Source organism: Natrix helvetica (genome assembly GCF_964273705.1).
Source record: "Natrix helvetica genome assembly, chromosome: 9".
Lineage (NCBI taxonomy): Eukaryota > Metazoa > Chordata > Lepidosauria > Squamata > Natricidae > Natrix > Natrix helvetica.
Genome location: NC_138560.1, coordinates 8,987,382 through 9,013,453, shown reverse-complemented (window position 1 = coordinate 9,013,453; position 26,072 = coordinate 8,987,382). Strand labels below are relative to the sequence as shown.

At 47.5% G+C, this 26,072-nt stretch overlaps 1 protein-coding gene across 1 annotated transcript in view; it reads right to left on the bottom strand.

Moving 5' to 3' along the window:
• Positions 1-3,501: 3,501 nt before the first annotated feature.
• KIRREL2 (kirre like nephrin family adhesion molecule 2) overlaps positions 3,502-26,072 on the bottom strand; it is a 52,609-nt gene continuing 30,038 nt past the window's right edge. The window contains exons 6-15 of the mRNA XM_081962115.1: positions 24,070-24,175; positions 22,898-23,046; positions 21,953-22,080; positions 19,514-19,640; positions 17,310-17,410; positions 12,307-12,505; positions 11,107-11,217; positions 8,566-8,675; positions 6,526-6,609; positions 3,502-5,628 (exon numbers count right to left, since the gene is read on the bottom strand). Coding sequence (XP_081818241.1) covers positions 5,182-5,628; positions 6,526-6,609; positions 8,566-8,675; positions 11,107-11,217; positions 12,307-12,505; positions 17,310-17,410; positions 19,514-19,640; positions 21,953-22,080; positions 22,898-23,046; positions 24,070-24,175 — 1,562 coding nt within the window. The 3' untranslated portion in view covers positions 3,502-5,181. The remainder of the gene's footprint in view (positions 5,629-6,525; positions 6,610-8,565; positions 8,676-11,106; positions 11,218-12,306; positions 12,506-17,309; positions 17,411-19,513; positions 19,641-21,952; positions 22,081-22,897; positions 23,047-24,069; positions 24,176-26,072) is intronic.

Here is a 26,072-nt window from a genome sequence, read left to right as displayed (position 1 = left end):
TCACAATGAAGCCATTTAGATCATTTAAGTGTGGCCGATTATGCTGGTGAGAAGCAGAGAGAGTCAGCAATATCTCATTCTCTCTTCTATTCCCCCACCCCACGGCATTAAGATAGTGTGACATCAGCCCCATCTGCTATTAAAAGCAGTGGCACATCAGAGTTGTTGTGAAATACGTGCACATGTATGTATGTGCTGAGAAGTCCTAAGAAGAATACAAGCCATGTAGCAATGTATATTGCTGAATGATATAATTTATTTTGATTTCCTGCTATATAATAGAAAAACCATTGTCTGCCTCATATATTAAGGGTGCTCCCCAGATGCATTAGGACTTCACTTCCCAGAATTTCTAGGCCATGTTGGCTTGGCATGTTGGGAACTGAAGTCCTAAGACATCTAAAAACATCACAAAGCTCTATCTTTCTCCAAAAATGATGAAACTCAGGAATGACATAACTTTTAAATGAGATTAGATAACCCATGCCCCAATGGATCATTGTTTCAGAGGTACCATATTCCCTTATTTAAACAGAGAAAGAGAATGTCCAAGGACAGGCAAAGAAGCAGCTGGAGCAGAACTGACTTCCAACTTCCTGCCAGCTTCACCACTGAGCTTACTTGTAGGAATTTGGCAGGAAACTTTCCTTCCTTCCTTCCTTCCTTCCTTCCTTCCTTCCTTCCTTCCTTCCTTCCTTCCTTCCTTCCTTCCTCCCTCCCTCCCTCCCTTCCTTCCCTTCCCTTCCCTTTCCAGCAGGCAGGTAAATGGCTGCTGTTGGGTAGGGAGGCAGCAAGGGATTGCTAGACTGGCTGGGAAACTGTCACAGAATGTTGAAAATTAAGATCATGCCACAGCAGTCCAGCAGCGCACTTGGCAGTACTAGTACCGAAGCAACCACAACTTTCTCAGATGTCACATTGTGAGTCCTGGATTTTGGAGACATTCTTTATGTTAGCCCTTTAAAAGTACACTGCTACAAAAATGGTTGAGTTTTGACCAGTTAAAGGTTATGACAATGAGAATTTTAGTAGTACAGTGGTACCTCGGTCCTCGACTTGCTTCAAAACTCATCAAATTTGGTACTCGATGCATTTTGATGTGAAGAAGCTGTTCTAGTACTGGGCATTTGTTTAGTACTTGAGCTGCGATAGGAAGGAGATGGCTGCAGAAAACAGACAGGACGTCAGCCATATTGGGAAGGTAAACCTGTACTGAAGTACGACTTGTGCATGCTTCCTACCTTTGGAAGCTATTTGGGTGATGGGGAAAAACACAGCTTTTATAAGTGGCAAGTACGGAGGTGGTACCCTGGTTCCCTGAAAATAAGACCTCCCTGGATAATAAGCATGCGCTAAAATAAGCCCTCCTCCGAAAATAAGCCCTGCCCACAAATACTGCAACACAGCAGCAGACCACGCTCGCTGCCTCCTGCACCTCAAAAATAATAAGACCTCCCCCAAAATAAGGCCACACGCTTATTTTTGGAGGTCAAAAGAAAATAAGACCCTGTCTTATTTGGGGGGAAACACGGGAGAAGTTTCTCTGAAATGGCACACTTTTAGAATCAGGATTTGGGTGGAAGACATTCTACGGCAGGGGTGTCCAAACTTGGCAACTTTAAGACTTGTGGACTTCAACTCCCAGAATTCCCCAGCTGGGGAATTCTGGGAGTTGAAGTCCACAAGTCTTAAAGTTGCCAAGTTTGGACACCCCTGTTCTAAGGGAAGACCATGGATTCCCCCGACCTCCGTTACCAGATATGCTTCCTAACAAATCACGTACACAACCTTTGGTTCGTCGAACAAACCACAGTGCCCTGCAGCTTCCCAACGAGGAGCCATCAGTGTAATTGAGAGACTGTGGTGGTCACGCATCATGCTGAGCAATATGCAAAGGCATTACATTGTGATTCATTTGGGTTTGGGTCTATCACAATCTGCCACTGAGATTTTAAGGTGCAGATGTTATCCCTACTCTACGATGTTTAAACGGACAGAGTTTGAAGCTGAAACCTTAAGGCACGCAAAGCCCACGGGATCCCATGGCCGAAGGAAATTCCTGCCACTCAGCAGGAGAGCTCAGTTCATGCCCAAAGGGAGGGGAGGTCAAAGGTGTGAATTTTTACGACAGGAAAAGTACAAGTTAGAAGTAATATTTTTTGTTCTAAGAAAAATTCAAGCAGCATAAGGCTACCCTCTTGTGGAAGACCATGGATATAACGTGAATAGTTCAGGGTTGGGGCAGGGTTTGAGAATGCAAAACAGGGCAATGTAATACAATGGTATCCAAAGAGGATCTGCCTTTCATTTTCTAAAGTTAAAGATTCTAGTCCTCATGCACTGCCAAGACAATTCTGAAAGGTACAGGTACTGTAGATCTTGACTTCGCTTCGAAGATACGATGGTCTCCGAAAAAGTGATTTATAACCCATGTGTAAAGATATGACTATTGCATTTATTGATAGCTGCAGCCTTTGCTTCGGACAAGCAAAGTCCGAAGCCAGCTAGGATTTGCTTAATGACTGTGTGATTCATTTAACTATGAAGTGATTCGCATAAGGACCCAGGTGAAAATTGATTGTAAAATTGGGTGTGGTCTCAAGATGACCCATTTAAAACAACCACATCAGCGACGCAAATTCCGCTACCAACTGTGGCTGTTAACCCGAGGTCTACCCGTAATGGATAATAGACCATCGGAAATACCAAAAGCCCAAGATGGCAAAGCAGAAGCTACCAGTAAATACAAGTGCTTTGTCCTTTACAAGAGGACGCAGTGACACAGTGGTTAGAATGCAGTACTGCAGGCTATTTCTGCTGCCTGCTGCCTGCCTGCAATTTGACAGTTCGAATCTCACCAGGCTCAAGGTTGACTCAGCCTTCCATCCTTCTGAGGTGGGTAAAACGAGGACTTAGATTATTGGGGACTAATATGCTGACTCTGTAAACCGCTTAGTGAGGACTGTAAAGCACTGTGAAGCGGTACATAAGTCTAAGTGCTATTGCTACATCAGAAATGGCTGGGGGAAAAAATGTAAAACGGTCTCCCTAATTCATATAATCTAAACCTATTTAGGAATTCAGATTCTTGGCGAAGGATCCTAATGCATTTTCTTTATTTTTTCTTTCTCTTGTAACAGCACAGGGTACCTGTTAGCTTTTTAGGGGCATCTAGGCTACAATGGGGAGACATTGGGTGATACCTGTGTAAAACATTGCATGGGAGAAGTGGAGAACAAACAGCATCGGACCACATCATCTCCAGGAGTGGGCTGCTGGGAGTTCGGGAGAACCTCTAGCTAAGATTCTGTGCAGTTCGGAGAACCTCCAAATCCTGGCTGGCTCAGCCAGGAGTCCCCACGTGGCCCGTTTTGGCTGCAGGTAAGTGCAAAGTGTGCGCGGAGGCTGGGGGAAGACGGAAAACATGCCTACTGGAAGTTCGGGCTGTTTCCAGCCCCCAGATGGCCTCTGGAGCCTGGGGAGGACAAAAATGCCCCCCCTTGCTGTGATGATGGAGGCTGTCTAGGCCACACCCACCATGGCCACGCCCACCCAGCAATTGGGGAGAGAACCCCTTGCTAAAACTTTTGAAACCCAGCCCTGGATCTGTCATCGCAAAAGGCAGTTTCCAATTTTCTAAAATGACCCCTTTTAGGTGTCTGCCTTTTCCTTTGCTGCTGCCGAATGAACAGAGAGAAAAATAATCCAGCCTCTTGCTTTGTCTCATGTTTTTTTAAAATTAAATATAAATATTTCAAGTGTCCGTACATATCTCCCTCTTTTGTCTCTGGAGCACCACGGGTTCAAGCAGGCACGGCCCCCAAATGGCCTCTTGGTGAGAGATCTTGCTTGAAAAATGCGGGGAAAAGGGGGGGAAAAAAGGAACAAAAAAAAGTGAACCAAAACTTTGTTGGTTCTGAAGACACGAAAACAACAATGCCCTCCCCTTGTAAATGCCCTACGGGAGCACAGAAATACACTTAAGGCAAAAAGAATAAAAAGGAAAAGAAACGGGAGGAATAACTTAACTCGAAAGAAAACTGACAGCTTTATCCATCCCCCCCCATAGAGGCACAAACAAGATCAATAGATCTTGCCCGTTTTTGGCTTCTTGCTCTCTTCCATGCTCTGCTTTTTTCTTTTCTTTTTTCCCCTTAAATTAGATTTTATTCCATCAGTCCCCTTCATTTCAACCTTATTGTCAGTTCAAGTTTTCTCTTGGCATTGGGGTTAAACACCACTGCCACCTGCTGGCAGGTCTCAGGTGCTGCAAGTGCTTGGAAATAGCGCACCTTCCCCCCCCCCCCCCATTAAACATGGCACTGGCATTACCTAAGGAAGGGGAAGGAATTTCGTTGCCTTTATATATCCATCCAGGGTGCCCACCCCCTGCTTGCTAAAGAGAGGGAAGATGGGAGTCATTTAAACCAGTGTTTCTCAACCTCAGCCACTTCTAAGGGCGTTGTGGACTTCAATTCCTCCAGTTCCTCCAGCCAGCATGCTGGTAGGAGAATTCTGGGAGTTGAAGTCCACACACACACAAACACACACCCTCTTCAACACGCTGAGGTTTGAGAAACACGGATGTAAACCACAGCATCGAACCAGGAAAATGAAAATACAAGCACTAGTGCCCATGCGTAAAGATTTCCCAGAATCATGCGACTGCAGGGAGGGGGGAAGGGGGAGCCAAGGTGGCGCATCAGTCAGTCCCACTGCTGAGGCAGCTCGATCACCAATGGATTTGTAAGCTACACTTATGGCTGATCTCCCATGAAAGCTTGGCCACCATGTGAAATCTGGATTCTTACAGACTGAGTCACCCCCCATAAGGTCAGGTCCAGACCCAAAAGGGGGAAACACATTGCATCCTGGGTCCATTTTCATGTCCTGACCCCCCCCAAAAAGAGTCTGTCTATCGATTGCTTCACAGTTCTAGGTTCCGGTCGGTAGAAGGCAAGCAGGATAGCAGCCATCTTGGTTGCCGGAGCGGCCCCCCTAGGCCAGTCCCCCGTTGAGGTGCCCTCCCCTCCAGAGGGCGAGGCTAGTTTGGGGCCCTCGGGAAGAAACTTGAAGTTCTCAAGACTGTCCCCTCTGGAACCGGTTTCCCCCGAAAGTAAGTGTCCACTTCCGTTTCTTTCTCGCGGAAGATGGGAGGAGTCCGGAAGGGGTGGGGTTCTGTCATACGTGGGTCTGCATGCGCTGTTGAGCAGGGCGCCCGTAGTCAGACTGCTGAGACAAGGACGTGTAGGAGAAACGGGAGCAGCCCGAAGCTTTGCTGGCTTGGTCGGACTGCTCGTAACCGCTCTCGGCTTTCTCATAGCTGCTCGGCTTGACGTAGCTGGTGAAAGCCCGGCTGTAGGGAGCTGTGAGGTAAGTCGCCCCACTGTATATGTTCTCTGGAGGGAAAAGCCGCTCGTGGGTGGTGTCATATGCTGAGCGGGAACTGGGAGTGCCCAAGGTGTAGCGGTGGGTGTAGTCAAAGAGTTTGGGTTGTACCGGCCCCGCGGAGGGGTACAAGGACGTCGGCCCGAACAAAGGTCGGGGGGCTGGCGTGTATTCGGAAAAGCTGCTCCCCAAGCAGGGCTCCTCGTGGGCACGCACCTTGTAGTAGCCGTTGGTGGGGTCCTGCGGAGAAAAAGACGGCCCTGAGATTAGAGGTGGACTCACTGCTCGGTTCTAGGTCGCCAGCTAGGAGCTGGTCCGTTTTATAGGATACGGTGCTGCAGAACAGTTTTCCATGTTAAAGAATTATCCTATTTTTCGGAGTGTAAGACGTACCTTACACTGAAGGCAGTGCCCCCTTTGCAAAAATGGACGTGCAGAGGGTTTGGGAGGCTTGCAAAGTGCTCCTGGGGAGGGCAAAAAAAGAGCAAAAAACAGGCCGTTTTTGTCCCCCAGCCCCCAGTTGCACTCTACAAGCCGCCCAAAGTCTCTGCATGCCTTTCTTTCTTTTTTTGCAAAAAACGGCCCATTTTTTGCTCATTTTTACTCCCCCCCAGCCCACAGGAGCACTTTAAGAGCCTCCCAAAACTCTGCATGCCCCCTCCCCCTTTTTTTGCAAAAATTGAGGTGTGCAAAGGGTTTGGGAGGCCTGCAGAATGCAAAAGCGTTTTTTTTAAAAAAATTACCTCTTCAAAATCATGCTGCGCCTTATACTCCGGTGCGTCTTATACTCCGAAAAATACGGTATCGGTCGCAGGTAAACCTAAATCTCATCTATCATAGGAATCTTCTCCCACTCCCCACAACTTCCTTTCCCCTTTGTTTTGTTTATTCATTGGAGACATCTCCATCCCACCTAAGAGCTGGAGCCTACTGGCGAAGCTCTTCTCCCGTTCATCTCCACCAACACATCCTGGGAAAGAAGGTGGCTTGAAAGACAGCGAGTGGTCTTCAATTCCCCAGGCAGACCCAGAACCAAAGGGGGGGGGGGGAGAAACCTGAATGCAAATCCCTCTGCAACTGCATTGGCTCGGTCAAATATGTGGGAAAATCCTGCACAGCAGCGGTTGCCGAGCTCACCTTCAGCTCCTGACTCCCTTCGTCATCCTCCAGGATTTCACTGTGTTCAGTGTGCGACGTGGCTGGAGACTCGCTGCTTGTAGCCTGGAGGCAGAGGAAGGGGGGAAAGGTGAGCATTGCTATCCAAGAGGGCTTTGCATAGCTTGGGCCCCAGAATTGAAACTGCCCACCTGGCTTAGGACCTTAAAATAGAATGGAGCAATAATGGCAGTGTATGGGAGGAGGGGAAGGAGAAGGGAAGGAGAAGGGGAGGAGGAGGAGGACAACAAGAAGAAAAGAAGACGAAGAAGAGGAGGAAGAGGAGGAGCAGAGGAAGAGGAGGAGGTGAAGGAGAAGGGGAGGGAGAATGGAAGGAGAAGGGGAAGGGGAGGAGGATGATAAGGAGAAGAAGAAAAGAAGACGAAGAAGAGGAGGAGGAGCAGAGGAAGAGGAGGAGGTGAAGGGGAGGGAGAATGGAAGGAGAAGGGGAGGAGGAGGATAAGGAGAAGAAGAAAAGAAGACGAAGAAGAGGAGGAGGAGCAGAGGAAGAGGAGGAGGTGAAGGAGAAGGGGAGGGAGAATGGAAGGAGAAGGGGAAGGGGAGGAGGAGGATAAGGAGAAGAAGAAAAGAAGACAAAGAAGAGGAAGAGGAGCAGAGGAAGAGGAGGAGGTGAAGGGGAGGGAGAATGGAAGGGGAAGGGGAGGAGGAGGATAAGGAGAAGAAGAAAAGAAGACGAAGAAGAGGAGGAGGAGCAGAGGAAGAGGAGGAGGTGAAGGAGAAGGGGAGGGAGAATGGAAGGAGAAGGGGAAGGGGAGGAGGAGGATAAGGAGAAGAAGAAAAGAAGACGAAGAAGAGGAGGAGGAGCAGAGGAAGAGGAGGAGGTGAAGGAGAAGGGGAGGGAGAATGGAAGGAGAAGGGGAAGGGGAGGAGGATGATAAGGAGAAGAAGAAAAGAAGACGAAGAAGAGGAGGAGGAGCAGAGGAAGAGGAGGAGGTGAAGGGGAGGGAGAATGGAAGGAGAAGGGGAGGAGGAGGATAAGGAGAAGAAGAAAAGAAGACGAAGAAGAGGAGGAGGAGCAGAGGAAGAGGAGGAGGTGAAGGAGAAGGGGAGGGAGAATGGAAGGAGAAGGGGAAGGGGAGGAGGAGGATAAGGAGAAGAAGAAAAGAAGACGAAGAAGAGGAGGAGGAGCAGAGGAAGAGGAGGAGGTGAAGGAGAAGGGGAGGGAGAATGGAAGGAGAAGGGGAAGGGGAGGAGGAGGATAAGGAGAAGAAGAAAAGAAGATGAAGAAGAGGAGGAGGAGCAGAGGAAGAGGAGGAGGTGAAGGAGAAGGGGAGGGAGAATGGAAGGAGAAGGGGAAGGGGAGGAGGAGGATAAGGAGAAGAAGAAAAGAAGATGAAGAAGAGGAGGAGGAGGAGGAGAAGTGGGGGAGGAGGAGAAGAGGAGGAGGAGAAGAAGACGAAGAAGAAGAGAATAAAGGCAAATTTAAAACAATAACACATCACTTGGTGGTTGCCAGACCCTTGGGAGCTGCCTCTCAAAACTGTAGGCTCAAATATGAGCCAATCATGAACAGGGACATTCAAACGTCACAAAACAAGAACTTGGAGGCCCTGTGGATCTTCCTGGTGGCCCATTCCATGTTCTGCGAGTGCCAGGTTCCCCCAGGGCCCCAAAGCAATAGGGCAGCCACCAAGGGCTGAACAGGGACCGCCAAAAGGCCGGATGTGGCCCCTGGGCCATAGAATGCCAGGGCCCCTCTCCATGGTGCAGGAGGATGACTAGGTCACGCCCACCATGGCCACGCCCACCCAGCAACTCCCCCCTCCCTCCCCCTCTCCATCCTCCCTCTTCCCTCTCTCCATCCCTCCCCCTCCCTCTCTCTCTCCATCCTCCTTCTTCCCTCTCCCTCCCTCTCTCTCTCCTCCCTCTTCCTTCTCTCCCTCCCCCCTCCCTCCCTCTCTCTCCTCCAAAGCAGGCAGGCCTGGCTAGCTGGAACTGGATGCTGCAGAAAGAGGAGCTTGAAAGAAACAGGGGACCCCGTGAGCGCCCATCTTGGCTTACCATGGGTTCCTTGGCGTCATCTTCCACCTCGCTGGGCCTGCTGGGGCTGCTCTCGCTTGTGGTGATCTGCACGAGGATATCGGCCTTAGACAGCTGCGTTCCCCGCTTGGCTGTGGAAGAGACGGATAGGGAGAGGCAAATGTCAGATTGTGCTCCCCACCACCTAGGACAGAGATGGCGAACTTTTTCGGCGCATGGAAACGTTGCGTGTGCCCACATACGCTCATCAGGGCCATGCTTCAGAATCGCTGAACTTCCAGGTTCTAGTGCGCATCTGCACCTGACAATCAGCTGGCCGGCACGCATGCACGCACCAGTTTCTGGCACTGCCATGCGCATGAAGGGATTGCGCTCCGGAAAAGCTGAATGTCCGGATTCTGCCATGCATACAGACCTGCCAATCAGCTGGCTGGTGCACATGCGCACACCAGTTTTTGTCACTGCTGCGTGCGTGAAGGACAGCTGATTGTCATGTGTTCATGCACACCAGAAACCCGGAAGACAAACAGGCAAGGCCGCGCTTGCTGGGTGACACGGCTTCGTGTGCCACTTTGGGCACAGGTGCCATAATTTCGCCATCACAGACCTAGGAAGTTACTCTTAAGGACAACGGTTGGCGATGCCTTGCAGGAACCCCAAATCTGGGACCATCTGGGTTTGTTGAGGGAAGTGTGAACAAATGGACAACCATTTAAATATGAGCCAGTTGTGTGCAGCAGCTGCCAAAAAAGCCAACACAGTTCTAGGCTTCATCAACAGGATAGAATCAAGATCACGTGAAGGGTTAATACCACTTTATAATGCCTTGGTAAGGCCACACTTGGGATACTGCATTCAGTTCTGGTCACCACGATGTAAAAAAAAAGTGGAGACTCTAGAAAGAGTGCAGAGAAGAGCAACGAAGATGATTAGGGGACTGGAGGCTAAAACATATGAAGAACGGTTGCAGGAACTGGGGATGGCTAGTTTAATGAAAAGGACCAGGAGAAACATGATAGCAGTGTTACAATATCTCCGGGGCTGCCCCAAAGAAGAGGGGGTCAAACTATTCTCCAAGGCACCTGAGGGCAGGACAAGAAGCAATGGGTGGAAACTAATCAAGGAGAGAAGCAACTTAGAACTGAGAAGAAATTTCCTGACAGTTAGAACAATTAATCAGTGGAACAGAAGTTGCCTCCAGAAGTTGTGAATGCCCCAACACTGGAGGTGGGTAAAATGAGGTCCCAGATTGTTGGGGGCAACATGCTGACTCTGTAAACCGCTTAGAGAGCGCCGTGAAGCACTGCGAAGTGGTATATAAGTCTAAGTGCTATTGCTATTGCTAACTCGGCCCACTGCCAGGAGTTTGATCCTGACCGCCTCAAGGTTTGACTCAGCCTTCCATCTTTCCGAGGTCGGTAAATATGAGGACCCAGATTGTTGGGGGAAATAGGTTGGCTCTATAATCTGCTCAAGAGTGTTGTAAAACACTATGGGGAGGGGGTCATATAAGTCTAAGTGCTATTGCTAGGTACGTGTGTCTAAAAGAAGGGAATGACAAGTTCATTATTCCAAAGTGCCCATTAAACTGGAGCGTGTGTCAGACCAATCATTTACATCGTCTGCATGATGATGCTACTATGCAAACCATGCCCATTATGTCAGCTGCGTAATGAGATCACTGCCCCAATAATGGAGATGAGATCATTGGCTCAATGGCATCAGCAGACAAAGAGCAATGACAAAGATGTTGTCATTATGCAGAGGACCACAAGTCCTTGCACACAAGATGAAGCTGTATCAAGGACTGATCAACTGAGATTGTTTTTCCCCTTCTTCGGTGAAGCCAGAAATGGCCCTCCTTGGGGTTCCACCCCTTGCCTCATTATCTCACTGGGCTACTCAAGGGGGCCCTGACAACCACAGTTGAATGCCATTGTGTTTCCGCAAAGGATTTTGCTTAGCTCCGTGTTTCTCCGTGTTCCTGCATTTTGGGAGTTGATGTCCACCCATCTTAAAAGTTGCTAAGATTGAGAAACATTGGCTTTGTTTTAAGGGATTTAACTCAAGAAAGTGTTGGGGCTACAGCCACCTTTTCTTTTGGATCTTTGGCCTGCCACACTTATTCTACTATGCATTTTCTGTCGTGGGAAAATGGGAGGGGGAGGGGGGATTGTACGGAGTTAGATGATATGTAGCCATAACAAAATTCTTTCTAGAAAGCCAAGGTCATCCTTTGTCTTTGCACCTCTGTACCTGACCGAAACTGGATGGGTTTACGTGCCAGCATGGCAGTGGGAGATTGGACCGTGTGATAGACTTGTGGGTGTGGGGGCAAGATCTTGAACTTTCAACTGGGTGGGGAAAACCGGGAAGCTTTCAGATTTGGGTTTTCTCAAATGTGCCAACATGGCTCGCTTAATCAATTGGAACTTTGAGCAATACTTTGCCTCGGACTCTGATTTACTTCTGGATGCTGTTTGGAACCCTGACAGAAAGGACTGCAAAGTCCGGGGAGAGAGGAAGAGGAAGGGAGTGAGAGAAAGTTGCAGAAATCCTCACCTTTTCCGCAGCGTTTGCGTCGATAACAGAGGGAGACAAAGACCACTAAGAGCAAGAGTGCCACGACGCCTGAGGCAGCCAAAGCACCCAGCATCAGGACGGACAGGACCTCTTGGTAGAAAAAAAAAACAGGAGATTCAAATTAGGAAGGGGTGATGAGTTGCATCTGATGAAGAGAACCACTATTCACGTTTTGCTTCCTTTTAATAAAAATCTACGAGTCTCCAAAAGGTGCTGGCAAGCAGACTCTTACTGAAATTTGATTACACGCTAAGACATTGATATTCTAATGCATTGGTCTAATGTCTATCGTTTCTAAAATACACTGAATGATCCCTTCCTTCCTCCCTTCCTTCCTCCCCCCTCCCTCATTTTATTTCCTTCTCCCTCCCTCATCTTACCTTCCTTCCTTTTCCTTCCTCCCTCGCTCCCTCTCTCCTTTTATTTCCTTCTCCCTCCTTCCTTCATCTTACCTTCCTTCTTTCCTTCCTTTTCCTCCATCCCTCCCTCCTTTTATTTCCTTCTCCTTCCCTCCTTCCCTCATCTTACCTTCCTTCCTTTTCCTCCCTCCCTTAATTTCCTTCTCCCTCCCTCCCTCATTTTACCTTCCTTCCTTCCTTTTCCTTCTTCCCTTCCTTCTTCTCTCCCTCTCTCCTTTTATTTCCTTCTCCCTCCCTCATATTACCTCCCTCCCTTCCTTTTCCTTCCTTCCTTTCATCCAACCACCCAAGTCTCAATTTGCAACTCTGGTTGGCTAACATCAAGGTAAAACAAATAGCAACCAATACCCTCCAATAGAACACACAGCAATAATCAAAGTACATCCGAGGCCAAACACAACCTTAATCCTTTCAGAAGGGGCTCATCTCTAACACCCTGTCTGAAGGTCCGGGGGAAAAGCCAGGTTTCCACAGCTTTACCAAAGACCAAAAGAACCTCTGCAGGAATGCTGATCCATGCAGCAGGTACCACCCCAAGGAAGGCATCCTCCCTGAGTCCCACCAAGTATCATGCTCTACAAAAAGATCTCGGGAAATTGCCATCCTTTGACTGATTGGCGATAAGCCGTCCTGCCCATAACCACGTCCTGTGCCATGAAGATGGATTGGGCGTTGCGCGAACCCAGCCGGTTAGCTACAACAGGCTACGGAGTCCAGGCAGCCATGGGCAAGCTTAGTCCAGCAAAAGGAGGAGACGCACCTTGGCGGCGTAAGCTGACTGCCACGGAGCGTGCCCCGAAGCGGTTCCAGGCCGTGCAGTTGTAGGGAAGCGCGAAGTCTTCGTTGTGAGTTGGGTCGATGAGCAGAGCTGAGAGCACCCCTTGCTCAGTCACGACGGTGTCCACCGTGAAGCGATCCAGGGAGCCGGTATCCAGCATCCGTTCGCCCCACGCCCAGGCCTGGCATAGAAGAGAAAGGTGAGACCAAGGGACACCGGGCAAAAACTACAGGTAGTCCTCGACTTACGACCACAATGGAGCCCAAAATTTCTGTGGTTAAGGGAGACATTTGTTGAGTGAGTTTTGCCTCATTTTACGACCTTTCTTGCCTCGGTTGTTAAGTGAATCACTGCAGTTGATAAATTAGTAACCACGTTGTTAAGTGAAGCTGGCTTTCCCCCATGGACTTTGCCCATCAAAAGGTCGCAAAAGGGGATCACGTAACCTTTGGGACACAGCAACGGTCATAAATATGAGTCAGTTGCCAAGTGGTCCCATGACCATGGGAATGCTGTAAAGGTCATAACTGTGAAAAACGGTCATAAGTCACTAAGTGTTGCATCTTTTTATTCTTGATGAAAGGATTCTTTTATTCTCCTTATGTACACTGAGAGCATTTGCACCAGAGACAAATTCCTTGTATGTCCAATCACACTTGGCCAATAAAGAATGCTATTCTATTTTTATTTAATTTATTTCTACATTTCGGACTCAATTGTGGTCGTTCAACCGTGGACTTACCTGTGTACAGAGAGAGCCTCTAAGTAGCAGCTGCCTTCTGGAAGTCCTTTTCGCAAAAATAAACCTATTGACTGACTTTTTTCACTCATGGCTCATACCATAATTGGGCATGGTCAGCTCAGAAAAGCTATTTATTACCTGGATACATTTGCAAATCTCATTTGTCTTGTTTGTTTGCAGACTCATTGGAGGGGAAAAAACCAACCTCTCACCAGGGTTTGAAAACGAAGCCCCCTGGGAAAGTGATTTGGAGTTGCAAATTCTGTGTTGATTTGTTCTTGGCTATTTATAGGTTAACAAGAGTTGGAAGGGACCTTATAGGTCATCTAGTCCAACCCCCCCCTTGCCCAAGCAGGAGACCCTACACCATTTCTGACAAATGGCAGTCCAACCTTTTCTTGAAAGCCTCCGGTGATGAAGCTCCCACAACTTCCGAAGGCAACTTCTGTTCCATGGGTTGATCGTTCTCACTGCCAGAAAATGTCTCCTTATTTTTAATTTGAATCTCTCCTTAATCAGTTTCCATCCATTATTCCTTGTCTGGTCTTTGGGTGCCCTGGAAAATAGCTTGACCCCCTCCTCTCTGTGGCAGCCCCTCAAATATTGAAACACAGCTATCATGTCTCCCCTAGTCCTTCTTTTCATTAAACTAGACATACCCAGTTCCTGCAACCGTTCTTCATATATTTTAGCCTCTAGTCTCCTCATCATCTTGGTTGCTCTTCTCTGCACTCTTTCTATGAGTTCTCAACATCTTTTTAATAGTGTGGTGACCAAAACTGGATGCAGTACTCTAAGTGTGGTCTTATTAGGGCTTTATAGAGTGGTATTAGTACCTCCCTTGATCTTGATTGTATCCCTCTGTTAATGCAACTTGATTGCATTGCATCTAAGTCATTTATTTGGTAGGGTGGGAGCAAAGCTTGCTCCCTCCCCCCCCCCAAGGGATTCTACTTCTATTTTAAAAAAAATCTTTTTAGCCTAGCATTCTATTAGTGGCTGACTGGTGATACGGTTTCCTTTTTTACAGGAAAGAAAGAAAGAAAATGCACAGGGAGGAAAATGTGAATTGCGGAGAGCAGTGCTATCGCGAGCTGCATCGGGGACTTATGGTTGCGTCGGCTACTTGGAAAACTGAGCACACGAGGCAGCCGCACCAGTCAGCAATGTGCTGTCTCATCTTCTTGTTCAGGGAGAAATCAAAGGCAGAAAAAAAAAAACCTGTGTTCCCTGCAGTTGAGAGCATTGGCATTCCGGGCGGCAGGAATCTGGATTCGTTGACCTGTATGTGATCTGCAAATAAAGCAGCTATGCCCAGACAGCTGCCTTTCGATTTTGCAAAATTCATCCTGCTTTAGCTTGGCAGTGCAAGAAAATGCTGACGGTTGAGATCCTGCACTCAGACCGTCCACTCCCCTAAATGTTGGGGGAGATTCTCAGCCATCCAGGACGTGGTTGTCCCAAAAGTGCTTTTTTCCCCCCAAGAAGCAACTGGACTTTCTGGTTTTTTTCTTTGAAGACATTTAGCTTCTCATCCAAGAAGCTTCTTCAGTTCTGACTGGATGGTGGTGGGGAATGGAAGGATTTATATTCCTTGCGGACAGGCGGTCATTTGCATTCTTTTAGACCAGGGGTGTCAAACTCAAGGCCCGCAGACTGGATCCAGCCCACGGGGTGCTTAGATCTGGACTGTGGGGCTGCCCTGGAAACTGAGAAGGACCGGCCTGGGGTGCTTCTGCCAGCAAAAACGGAGCGTATGGCCCTCCTGAGCTCCATTTTTGGTGTAGAGGGTTGCAAAAAGTCATCGCAGCCAACAACAGACCTGATGAGTCTGTTTTTGCCCGCAGAGCACTCAGGCTCTCCTGACTCGAGTGACGTTGAGCTGGCCACACCACTTGGCCACACCCCCAGCTCCCCTGAGGTCAAACAGAACCCTGATATGGCCCTCAACGAAATTGAGTTTGACACCCCCGTTTTAGACAGTCATTGAGGACACTTGGAGGTTTATTTGTGTCCTCAGGGTCGCAGTGCAAATGGGTGTGGAGGATGGGTTGTCGCTACTCAGGTGACCCTGAGGACACAGCTAAACCTCCCAGTGGTCTCAATGACTCTCTAAAAGAACGCAAATGACCAGCTGTCCGCAAGGAATATAAATCCTTCCATTCCCCACCACCATCCAGTCAGAGCTGAAGAAGCTTCTTGGATGAGAAGTGAAATGTGTCTTCAAAGAGTGCTGTTATCTTCCTGCCGAAGTGGTACCTATTTATCTACTCTCATTCGCATGCTTCCCTAGTTCTCTTTCAGGTAAAGGGAAGGAGGATGGGAGGAGGCCCATTCAGACTTGCAAGATTCTGTTCCTTAACCTTTGAATAAAAAGAGTTTTAGTAGCTATAATTTTGGTATTCAACTTCTTCAGAGCTGGCAAATTCTGGACAGGAAACACAGACACTGGAGCCCATTTATTTGGCTTATAAAAGCAGTCCCCGATGTGATGCAGTTGGATACCCTGGGCTCCCTCTCTCAGGTTGGATAATACTGGTGTCAGGCCTTCAGCCATCTTTTCTTTTGGATCTTTGGCCTGCCATGCTTTCTATTATTCTACTATGCATTTTCTATTTTGGGAAAATGGGAGGGGAGATTGTACGGAGTTAGATGATATGTAGCCATAACAAAATTCTTTCTAGAAAGCCAAGGTCATCCTTTGTCTTTGCACCTCTGCACCTGAACGGGACTGGATGGGTGGAACTGCCAGCATGGCAGTGGAAGATTGGACCATGTGATGGACTTGTGGGTGTGGGGGCAAGATTGTGAACTTTCAACTGGGTGGGGAAAACTGGGAAGCTTTCAGATTCGGGTTTTCCCAGATGCGCCAACATGGCTCTCTTAATAAATTGGAACTTTGAGCAATTCTTTGCCTCGGACTCTGATTTACTTTTGGATGCTATTTGGAACCCTGACAGCTGGTTTGCATCCTCAAATGAAGCCCTGCTCTGTGCAATTACGGTCTGCAGCTTTTTCTGGGGTTGATTTAAGAGTCTTGCATAGCTTTGATTTTTTTGGAGAAGCGCGATAACAGGACTGCGCATCTCTGCACATCTACACTGAAAGAAGTCTCCACGGAGACAAGCAGGTAAGCCTGAGTATTTTTGCAACCTAAGCCTGCTGAGCTTGGGGGAAGATGAGAAATTGGATTTTAGACTTATTGTTTCATTAATAATTCCACTCCAGCCTTCTTGCTGTTTTTAACTGTTTGTACACCCATCAATTACACTTCTTCTTCTTTTTTTAAAAGGTAGCGCTTCATTGTTTGCTAGTGGCCTGGAGCCTCTCTGAAGCACACATGACAAAGATATGAATGGGCAGAAAATAAAGCAGTTGCCATAGTTTTCCTGGTTAGCAAGGCAGAAGCTGGAGCAGCCGCCATGCAAATGAGCTCACTGCCTATATGTAATAGACCCTCCTCTTATGAATCCCTGGGGGCTATAAAATGTCCTTTCATGTAGCTTAGTGGAAGATTTGCCCATGTTGTCCGAATCTACCGGGTTCAGACTGGTACGATACGAAGATGTGAATCACCAATGGCCTCAATGTCAGGGTCTTTTTGGTGTTGGCCCCTCACCTTCTGCAGAAATGTACTGTGCTAATGATCCAAAGGGTTTTGATTAAGGCAAAATACAGGTAGTCCTTTAATACAGATGAACAGAGTTGGAAGGGACCTTGTAAGTCATCTAGTCCAACCCCTCTGCCCAAGTAGGAGACCCTACACCATTTTCGACAGGTGGCAGTTCAGTCTCTTCTCGAAAGCTTCCAGTGATGAAGCTCCCACAACTTCTGAAGGCAACTTCAGACCGTGATTGTTCTCACTGTCAGGAAATTTCTCCTTATTTCCAGGTTAAACCTCTCCTTGTTCAGTTTCCATCCATTATTCCTTGTCTGGCCTTCAAGTGCTTTGGAAAATAACTTGACCCCCTCCTCTCTGTGGCAGACCCTCAAATATTGGAAGATGCTCTCATGTCTCCTCTGATCCTTCTCTTCACTAAAATTAGCCATGCCCAGTTCCTGCAACCGTTCTTCATATATTTTAGCTTCCAGTCCCCTAATCATCCTGTTTGCTCTTCTCTGTACTTTTTCTACAGTCTCAACATCTTTTTTTTATAGAGTGGGGACCAAAACAGGATGCTGTACTCTAGGTGTGATCTAATGTTAGGCCAATGGAAGGTCACTAAAAGATTGAAATACTTACGATCCTGTCTGGCCGTGGCACACTTTCCACCAAGCATTCCAGACGGGCCTTGGCCCCCACTGCTGTCTGCTGGCTTGATTCAGCACTGATAATGGGTGGACCTGAAAACAAGGGACCAACCTGAGCAAATTAGAGGTTTTGGAGTTCTCGGTGATCTCTGATTTCATTATGAAACTACCGTAGGCAACATCACCAGTAGCTTGTGAGTGTGGGGTTTACTCCCTATTTATATACAGTAGCTCACCCTGCCAATGTTGCTGGGGGTGTGGCTTTATTCTTGGTAGTTCCTTGATTAGGCATTGTTTTCTGTTTGATTGTTTGCATGGTGTTAATCTCTGCTTATCTGGTGTTAGCTGCTGGAAAAAAAAACTGGTCTTTTTTTTTTAAAATTGGTAGCTTTTTTTCATTGTCTCCTTTGAATGCCGTTTAAATGTGGCTTATCTCTATGTGTATACTGATAGCTGATTTGCCTGAACAGCAATAGCACTTAGACTTATATACTGCTTTACAGTCCTTCACAGCCTCCACTAAGCGGCTTTTACAGAGTCAGCCTGTTGCCCCCAACAATCTGGGTCCTCATTTGACCCACCTCAGAAGGATGGAAGGCTGAGTCAACCTTGAGCCTGGTGAGATTCGAACTGCCAAATTGCAGTCAGACGGCAGTCAGCAGAAGTAGCCTGCAGTACTGCACTCTAACCCCTGCGCCGCCACGAATGCCAAGCTTCCACGAATTCCTTAGCATTTTTGGACTAGATTTGGTCTAGCATGCTCAGTTTCTCAGCTGAAACTATGGTTGAGTCTATAGCTACCGTATTTTTCGGAGTATAAGACGCACCAAGATTTTGAAGAGGCAAATTTAAAAAAATGTTTTGAACTCTGCAACCCTCCCAAAAACGGCCCGTTTTTTTTACAGAAAGGGGCCTTAAAAAAAAAAAAAAAAGGCCATGAATAGCCCTTAGGAGACTTGTAGAGTGTTCCTGAGGGGGCGGGGGGCCAAAATGAGCAAAAAACGACCCGTTTTTCGCGAAAACAGTCCTGGTTTTTGTCAAAAAAGGGGCATTAGGAAGCTTATAGAGTGGTCCTGGGGGCTGCGGGGGGGCAAAATTGAGCAAAAACCGAGCTGTTTTTCGCTCATTTCTGCCCTCCCCAGCTCCCAGGAGCTCTCTGAAAGCCTCCTACAAGCTATTGTAGGTGAAGGGGGCGGGGTTTCAGGAGGCAAAAAATGCTGTATTCAGTGTATAAGACACACCCAGATTTTCAGCCTCTTTTCTGAGGGAAAAAGGTGCATCTTATACTCTGGAAAATACGGTATGTGTTGTGAGATTTAGAAGTTTTCATTGTGTCTTCTAACTACTACTAGTTGGTGTGCACTTCCATTTGTGTGTCTTAGACTCTGAATATGGAGAGGAGAGAGGGTTGGGGTGGCACCAAACAGCTGTTTTAAAATGGGGGGCGGTGGCGGCGAACGTGCCGTGCCGAATGGGTGGCGACAAACGGGCGGCGGCAAACATGCCATATGAATACCGGATGGATGCTGGGAGGCAGAGGCAGATTTTCTCCCTCTTGTTTTCCTCCCCAAAAGCTAGGCGCGTCCTAGTCTGAAAAATACAGTATGCTACAGATATACATAGGTACGGTCCATCTACAATACTGTAGATTGTTGCATGTTACAGACACAAGCTCAAGGAGCACCAAGGACAGAGCTCCGTATATTCTTTTCTATTGGAAATTAGACCTCTTAGCTCCTCATTCAAAAGTTCCTGAAGACCCAGGTATGGTCTTAGGCCCGGGGCTGCCCAGGCAACTGGAGACTGGCTGAGATGGCTTCATTGACAAGGTTGCCATTTTTATCCCCTCTCACCAGTGGGGTTTGTATTTCTAGCTTTTATGATGTTTTGCGATATGCATTCATACTTTAAATTTTTAGCTTAATTTGCTGCTTATAATCTGACTGCTATTCACTGCCGAGCCATCTATACTGAGATGAAGCCCGTATAAACTTGAACGAACGAACAAATTGAATTGGGTAGGGAGTCGTGAGTTGGCTACAACGGGATGGTTTATGAATAAATGAGGATGGGAAAGTCATAACTTTCCTCTTTCCTCACAGCAATTCCCCCCTCCCTCCATTTGTGAAATGGTTTAAACCATCTACCTCCCCACCCACTTTGCCAGATTCGCCCTTCCAAGCCTTGAACCCTCACCATTCACAGCCAGGGTCACTTCTTTCTCGGCCACTCCAATGCGCGGCACGATGGCTTTGCACACGTATACCCCGGCGTCCTCTTGGGTCACTGCCTTGAGATGCAGTGTGTTGCCATTACTCAGCACCTGTGAATACAAGTTGGCTCAGTTGACCGTGTCTTCATTAATGACCAAGCACAATGTCCTTTTCCTGAGATTCAAAGAATACCAGGGAGGCAGGGGTGGGCTTCAAAAATTTTAGCCAGGGGTTCTCTGCCCAGATGCTGGGTGGGCGTGGCCATGTCAGACTCCTGCACCATGGGGAGGGGGGCGTTTTTGCCCTCCCCAGGTTCTGGAGGCTTTTCTCGAGCCTCCGGGAGAGCGAAAACGGCTTCCTGAACTTCCAGTAGGCACGTTCTTCGCCCTGCCCAAGCCTCCAGGCAAGTCCTGCACTTACCTGCATCCAAAACGGACTGCGTGGGGACTCCTGGGAGGGGAGGGGTGGGCAGGGCTAGCCAGAAGTGGGATTTGGGGGCTCTCCAAACTGCAAAGAGTCTTCGCTAGAGGTTCACCCGAACCCCTGTGAACTCCCCGCATCCCTGCAGGGAGGCCCCGTGTTGCCCATCCCCATTTGAAAGGGATGAGTTGGAGGAGCCTGATAGCATCTCCCCCCACTTTACTAAAAGGTGTAAGCTTTCCGGAGCTGCAGCCTCCCTTCATCAATTGCGTGGCATCTTTTGATTAAATTAATAAGTTGGAAGAGGTGCTACCACACCTCTCTCAGTTTGGGGCTATTGCTGATTAACATGGCATTTCTCCTACAATGTCCCTTTATGAAGGCAGTGAGGGATCGGTGGGAAGAGACCTTTTGTTAGTGGTGGGCCCAGTTTGGGTATTGTTTACCGGTTGCAAAGATAGAAATCAGAGCCAACTTAGACCTGGGGAGGCCCTAATATATGGGAAGAGGCATCACAGATCCGTTATACAACCTGGGGACACTCTCGCCAAGTCCAACTGTTCCACAGCTTTCTTCTTTGTTAGCACTTGCCAAATATTGCTCTATGGCAGTGTTTCACAATCTTGGCCACTTTAAAGATGCATGGACTTCAACTCCCAGAATTACAGGGGTTCTGGGAATTGAGGTCCATGCCTCTTAAAGTGGCCAAATTGAGAAACACCGCTGTAGAGCAATATTTGGCAAGTGCTAACAAAGAAGAAAGCTGTGGAACAGTTGAACTTGGCAAGAGTGTTCCCAGGATGTATAACGGATCTGTGATAGGTTGGGGATGAGCTTTCTTTGAAGAGCAGGGCCAATGCTGCAGAAACCAAACGTATTTTAATCTTCAATGATGAGGAACAGATGTACTACAGAGGGGACCATAACTGATGGAGACTGTCTTATATGACATTGTAGGAGATCTGGGTTAATTTATGATGCCAAGAAATCAGGAGTCTTGTAGCACCTTTTCTGATAAACACATGTGCATGGAAGGCATTAATGTTCTCACTTCATCAGACATAACTTGTGAAAGCTGATACATTTTAATCTATCATCTATCTATCATCTATCTATCATCTATCTATCTATCATCTATCTATCTATCATCTATCTATCTATCTATCTATCTATCTATCTATCTATCATCTATCTATCTATCTATCTATCTATCTATCTATCTATCTATCTATCTATCTGTCATCCATCTATCTATCTATCTATCTATCTATCTATCTATCTATCTATCATCTATCTATCTATCTATCTATCTATCTATCTATCTATCTATCTATCTATCTATCTATCTATCTATCTATCTATCTACCTACCTACCTACCTACCTACCTACCTACCTACCTACCTACCTATCTATCTATCTATCTAAATGGCTGTGGGTGTTATGTTCCAGCATAACTCTGGAACGCCTCGAGTAATTTCAACCAAACTTGGTACACAGATGACCTAGTCTTTGGAAACAAATATTGTGGTGGTAAGGTGTGTGTGTTCTGTTAAGATGCAGCCTGTTGTGCCTTTAAATGGCTTCTACTGTACTGTCGTAAAATGGTTTCTACTGTGCAGCGCAGTGAAGTTGTCATGGTAACAGCTTCCCTCTGGTCAGGGGGAAAATCCAACTTTAGAAAGTATATTTGGTCCGGACATTTCCCCCCTATAAATAAATACCCAGGCAATGCCGGGTTATTGGCTAGTCAAATATATTTGTCAGAAAAGATGCTACCGGACTCTTTCTATTGAAGTTGTAACCGTAATAAATGAAAAACCATCTTAAATTTTGAGAGGCCCCTTTAGGCTATGGAACTCGGAACTGATGCCCGAGTTTGACTCTATGGTTAAAACTTGGGTGAGAGTCTCTCATTTCTCTTCTCTACCTCCTGATGTTGAGCTTGTGCTCGCTATCAAAATGGTAGAGAAAATGGAAATCGACAGTTAAAGCTGAACTCACCACAGTGGATCCTTTCTTCGTCCAGGCCAAGGTAAGAGGTGGGTTGCCTGTCCAGGTGCAGGTAAAAGAGGCATCTGAGCCGATGTCCACTGTCAGGGGCTTGGGCTGGGAGACAAGGTGAGGCCCAACTATAGGAGCAAAAAAAAAAAAGGGGGGGGGAAGAGTTGGTTGAGCATCAATGACAGCAGCCAATAAGTTGGTAGAGGCTTCAGGACCCTACTTCATAGTCTATCTCTCATCTCTTTGTCTTGAGTGTCTATGGAGATTATCAGTCATCCAGGTCATGGTTGTCCCAAAGGGGCTTTTTCAAGAGGCAACTGGACTTCCTTGTTTTTCCTTGAAAGATGTTTCGCTTCTCATCTAAGAAGCTTCTTCAGCTCTGACTGATGTTCTTCAGTTCAGCCCAGAACTGAAGAGGTTTCTTGGATGAGAAGTGAAATGTCTTCAAGGAAAAAAAACAAGGAAGTCCAGTCGCCTCTTGAAAAACCACCTTCGGGTCTATCTCTGAGTGTTTCAGAACCTCAGCAACTTTAAGACGTGTTGACTTCAACCTCCCCAAATGGGCCATCCATTCATTGTTTCTGTATCCCTGGTTTACCTATAGAAATTACAGGTTCAGTCTCCAGGGAAATAGCAATAACACTTAGACTTATATACCGCTTCACAGTGCTTTTACAGCCCTCTCTAAGCGGTTTGCAGAGTCAGCCTCTTGCCCCCAACAATCTGAGTCCTCATTTGACCCACCTCGGAAGGATGGAAGGCTGAGTCAACCTTGAGCCTGCTGAGATTCGAACTGCCAAATTGCAGGCAGCCGGCAGTCAGCAGAAGTAGCCTGCAGTACTGCACTCTAACCACTGCGCCACCGTGGCTCATAAATGCTAGAAAAAAATGCTTTCTGAAACACTCAACCCCTTCCCTAATTTCTTCTTGAATGTGTTGACTCACAATGGACGTCCACCAGAGTGCTAACATTGGTGCTGCCCACAGCGTTGGACACTTCGCAGGACACAGGCTCTGTGAAGAAAGACTGGTCAACTGTGGCTTCGTAGCTGTCACCATTGGCCTCTGGGATGGGGACGCCTCCTTTAGCCCACCTGTCAAGGGAGATACAGTTTTAGGAGACTTTGACTCAACGTTTAATATTCTTAAAACTGGGTTGGGGTCATGGACACTGCAAAGAGGCTGTGAGAATAACTTGGGAGTAGGAAGAAGAGCCGCAGATAAGACAAGGGTCTGACAAGCAACATCTCAGTCCACAAAAGAATGGAAGTCAAGAAAGCATCTGTTATGGCCCACCAGCTGCCAGCAGACCTGGACAGTGTGGAGGTTGGGGAGGTCAAAAGAAGATAAGACCCTGTCTTATTTTGGGGGAAACACGGTAGTGTAATTTTTGAACTGATCCATGATAGCTAATTCTTACATATCAGCCGGTCAGTAGAGATAGTCCTCACTTACCAACTGTTTGTTCAGTGATTTCGGTGCTCAGCAACCAGCACACATTTATTAGTTACACCAGAGGTGGTATTCAGCCGGTTCGGACCGGTTCACCTGAACCGGTAGTGAAAATCATGGGTGGGCCTGCCCCCCTGCCCTGGCTCTATGCTGTCCTATTTAGGCATGTTTTCAAATCGCGTGCATGCATGCAATCCACACGTATGAGCAAAGCACATGTGCGGACGGCCGTACACATGTCGGGGCGCGTGCACTCACTTTTGTGAAATACCACCCGAGTTACACCATCCCATGGTTGCATGATCATCATTTGTGCCCTTCACAGCCAGCTTCTGACAAATTCAATGGGGAAGCCAGTAGGAAGTCACGAGTCACAGTCACATGACATCATGCTAAATGACTGTGTTTGTGTGTGGGTGTTTGCTTGCTGACTGGAGCTGGAACTGACGATTCTAAGTCTGGTGAAATCACCTGATGTTTCATTTCACAACAATGTCGCTTAGCGATAAAAGAGGTGCCAACCCCGATTGCGGTCAGTTAAGCAAGGGCTTCATCTGTGTAACTGAGCATGCAATTCTCCACGTTGCCATTAGGAGGCACCTCCACCACACAATTGCTCTATTTGAACTCTAGTGTCTGCAGCTTCTTCATATTCAAATTCTTACCGGTAACCTGTCACTTCAGGATTGGACGTTGCGGTGCAGAGGAAACCCACTTTGCCACCCTCGGGCACAGTTTGCGGCTGGACTGCCAGGATCACAACGGGTGGATCTGTAAGGTGGAGAAGAGGGACGGGGAAAAAAAAATCCCAATTGTTTTATTTTTCCACTGTACAGTTTTTTCCATAGGACAATGCTATTTTCCCAGTTTTGTACATAGTACAATACGGTGACCCCCACTCCCACCCAAAGATCATTAGCATCACAATTCTCTCACACCCTAATCTTCATCAAGCAAGTTTTGGAAACCAATTCTGCAAAGTGGGAGAACTATTATGGGATGTGCTGCCTAGTTCTGCCAGCAGCGACGTGGCTCCCTTGCTGTCTCTTTGCAGATCTCATTGGATCCCTTGCTCTCTGTCTTGAGCGTTAGTTGCTCCATCTAAGTCAGGGGTGTCAAACTCGATTTCATTAAGGGCCGCATCAGGGTTGTGTTTGAGGGCCAGGGTGGACAAGGCCAGCTCGATGTCACGCGTGTCAGGGATGCCTGTGGTGGCCCGAGCACTCTGCCAGCAAAAACAGGATCCTGAGCTCCATTTTCAGCTGCAATGGCCTCTTGCAACCCCCTGTCAGCGAATCAGATCTCGGGAGGGCTGTGGGCGGCCCTCCAGAGCTCCATTTTCATTGGCAGAGGCACCGCAGGCCGGTCCTTTGGTGTTTCCAGGGTGGCCCCGCGGGCCAGATCTAAGCACCCTGGGGGCCACATCTGCCCCCCCCCGGGCCTAGAGTTTGGCACCCCTGATCTAAGTAGAATTACATCTTCTTGGAGGCTACTCCAAAACTAGGGAGCTACAATCCCAGTTTCTCCCTGCTTTAGGTTTCCTGGCCTTCTCTCAAGGATCAGCTATCTGGTTTTCAGGACCCGCTGCATTAAATATTTGTCTCCAACTTAATTGTTTGACGGTGCTTCTTCGTGCTCAGGCCTTTTAATAAAGAGTCTTAGAATGCTGAGGTCAGCTCCTATAGGCAAGCTCATATGTATAAAACTGTACAGAATCCTAAAATTGGAAGAAATTACTTTAAACCTTCAGGTCCAACCCAGGGGTAAAATGCTTTGAAGTTTGCTACTGGTTCGCTTTGCTACTGGTTTGCTTCATGCGGCCATGTGTGCCGTTCGCCCGAACCGGTAGTAAAAAAATGCTATCGGTTCAAGCGAACCGGTAGTTCTGACTATCAGCTGTGCTGTGCGATTTCTAATTGCGTGGCACAGCTGAATGTTGCACAGCTGATCGCCGAAGCTACCAGTTTGCCTGAACTGGCAGCAACTTTTTTTGCTACTGGTTCAGGCGAACCGGTAGCATTTTTTACTACCAGTTCAGGCGAACCGGTAGCATTTCACCCCTGATCCAACCCCACAGTTCAGTGGAGGAATCCAAATTAAAGCATTCAGACCAATGGCTGTCCTTCTCTCCTTGCACCACTTCCGATGAAGGTCAACCTACTCCACCCCCAAATCACTGGCTCCATTACTAAACGGCTCTTGCAGCTCGGAAGCTTTTCCTAACATTCAGACAGAGAATCTGCGCATCCCATAATTCAAATTATTATTATTTTTTTCCTGTCCTGCACTTTAGAAATGAGAGACAACATCTCAGGCATTCTTTCTGGTATCTGAAGAATGCTATTGTATTTGTGCGTGTCTTCTCAAAGTTAAGCATTCTCAACGCCTTCTTCACTTAAGAGTTTCCAGGTCACCCGTGGTAAAAGAATGTTCCCCCTTCACAAAGAAAATTATAATCTGGGAATTCATTTGTGTAGGTCACCTCCTAGATGACCTTAGTCCAGATCTTGGATTGACACTCTTGATCTTTGGTTAGCGATAGGGAGAATGATACTCCGTGAAGGTTTCCTGCAATTACTGGGGAGGGGGGGGAGAGAAAGGGGCAGGACACAAATGTAATAAATACATCTGTGGCTCGGGATTAGCTCAGTTGTCTTCAGAGAATCAT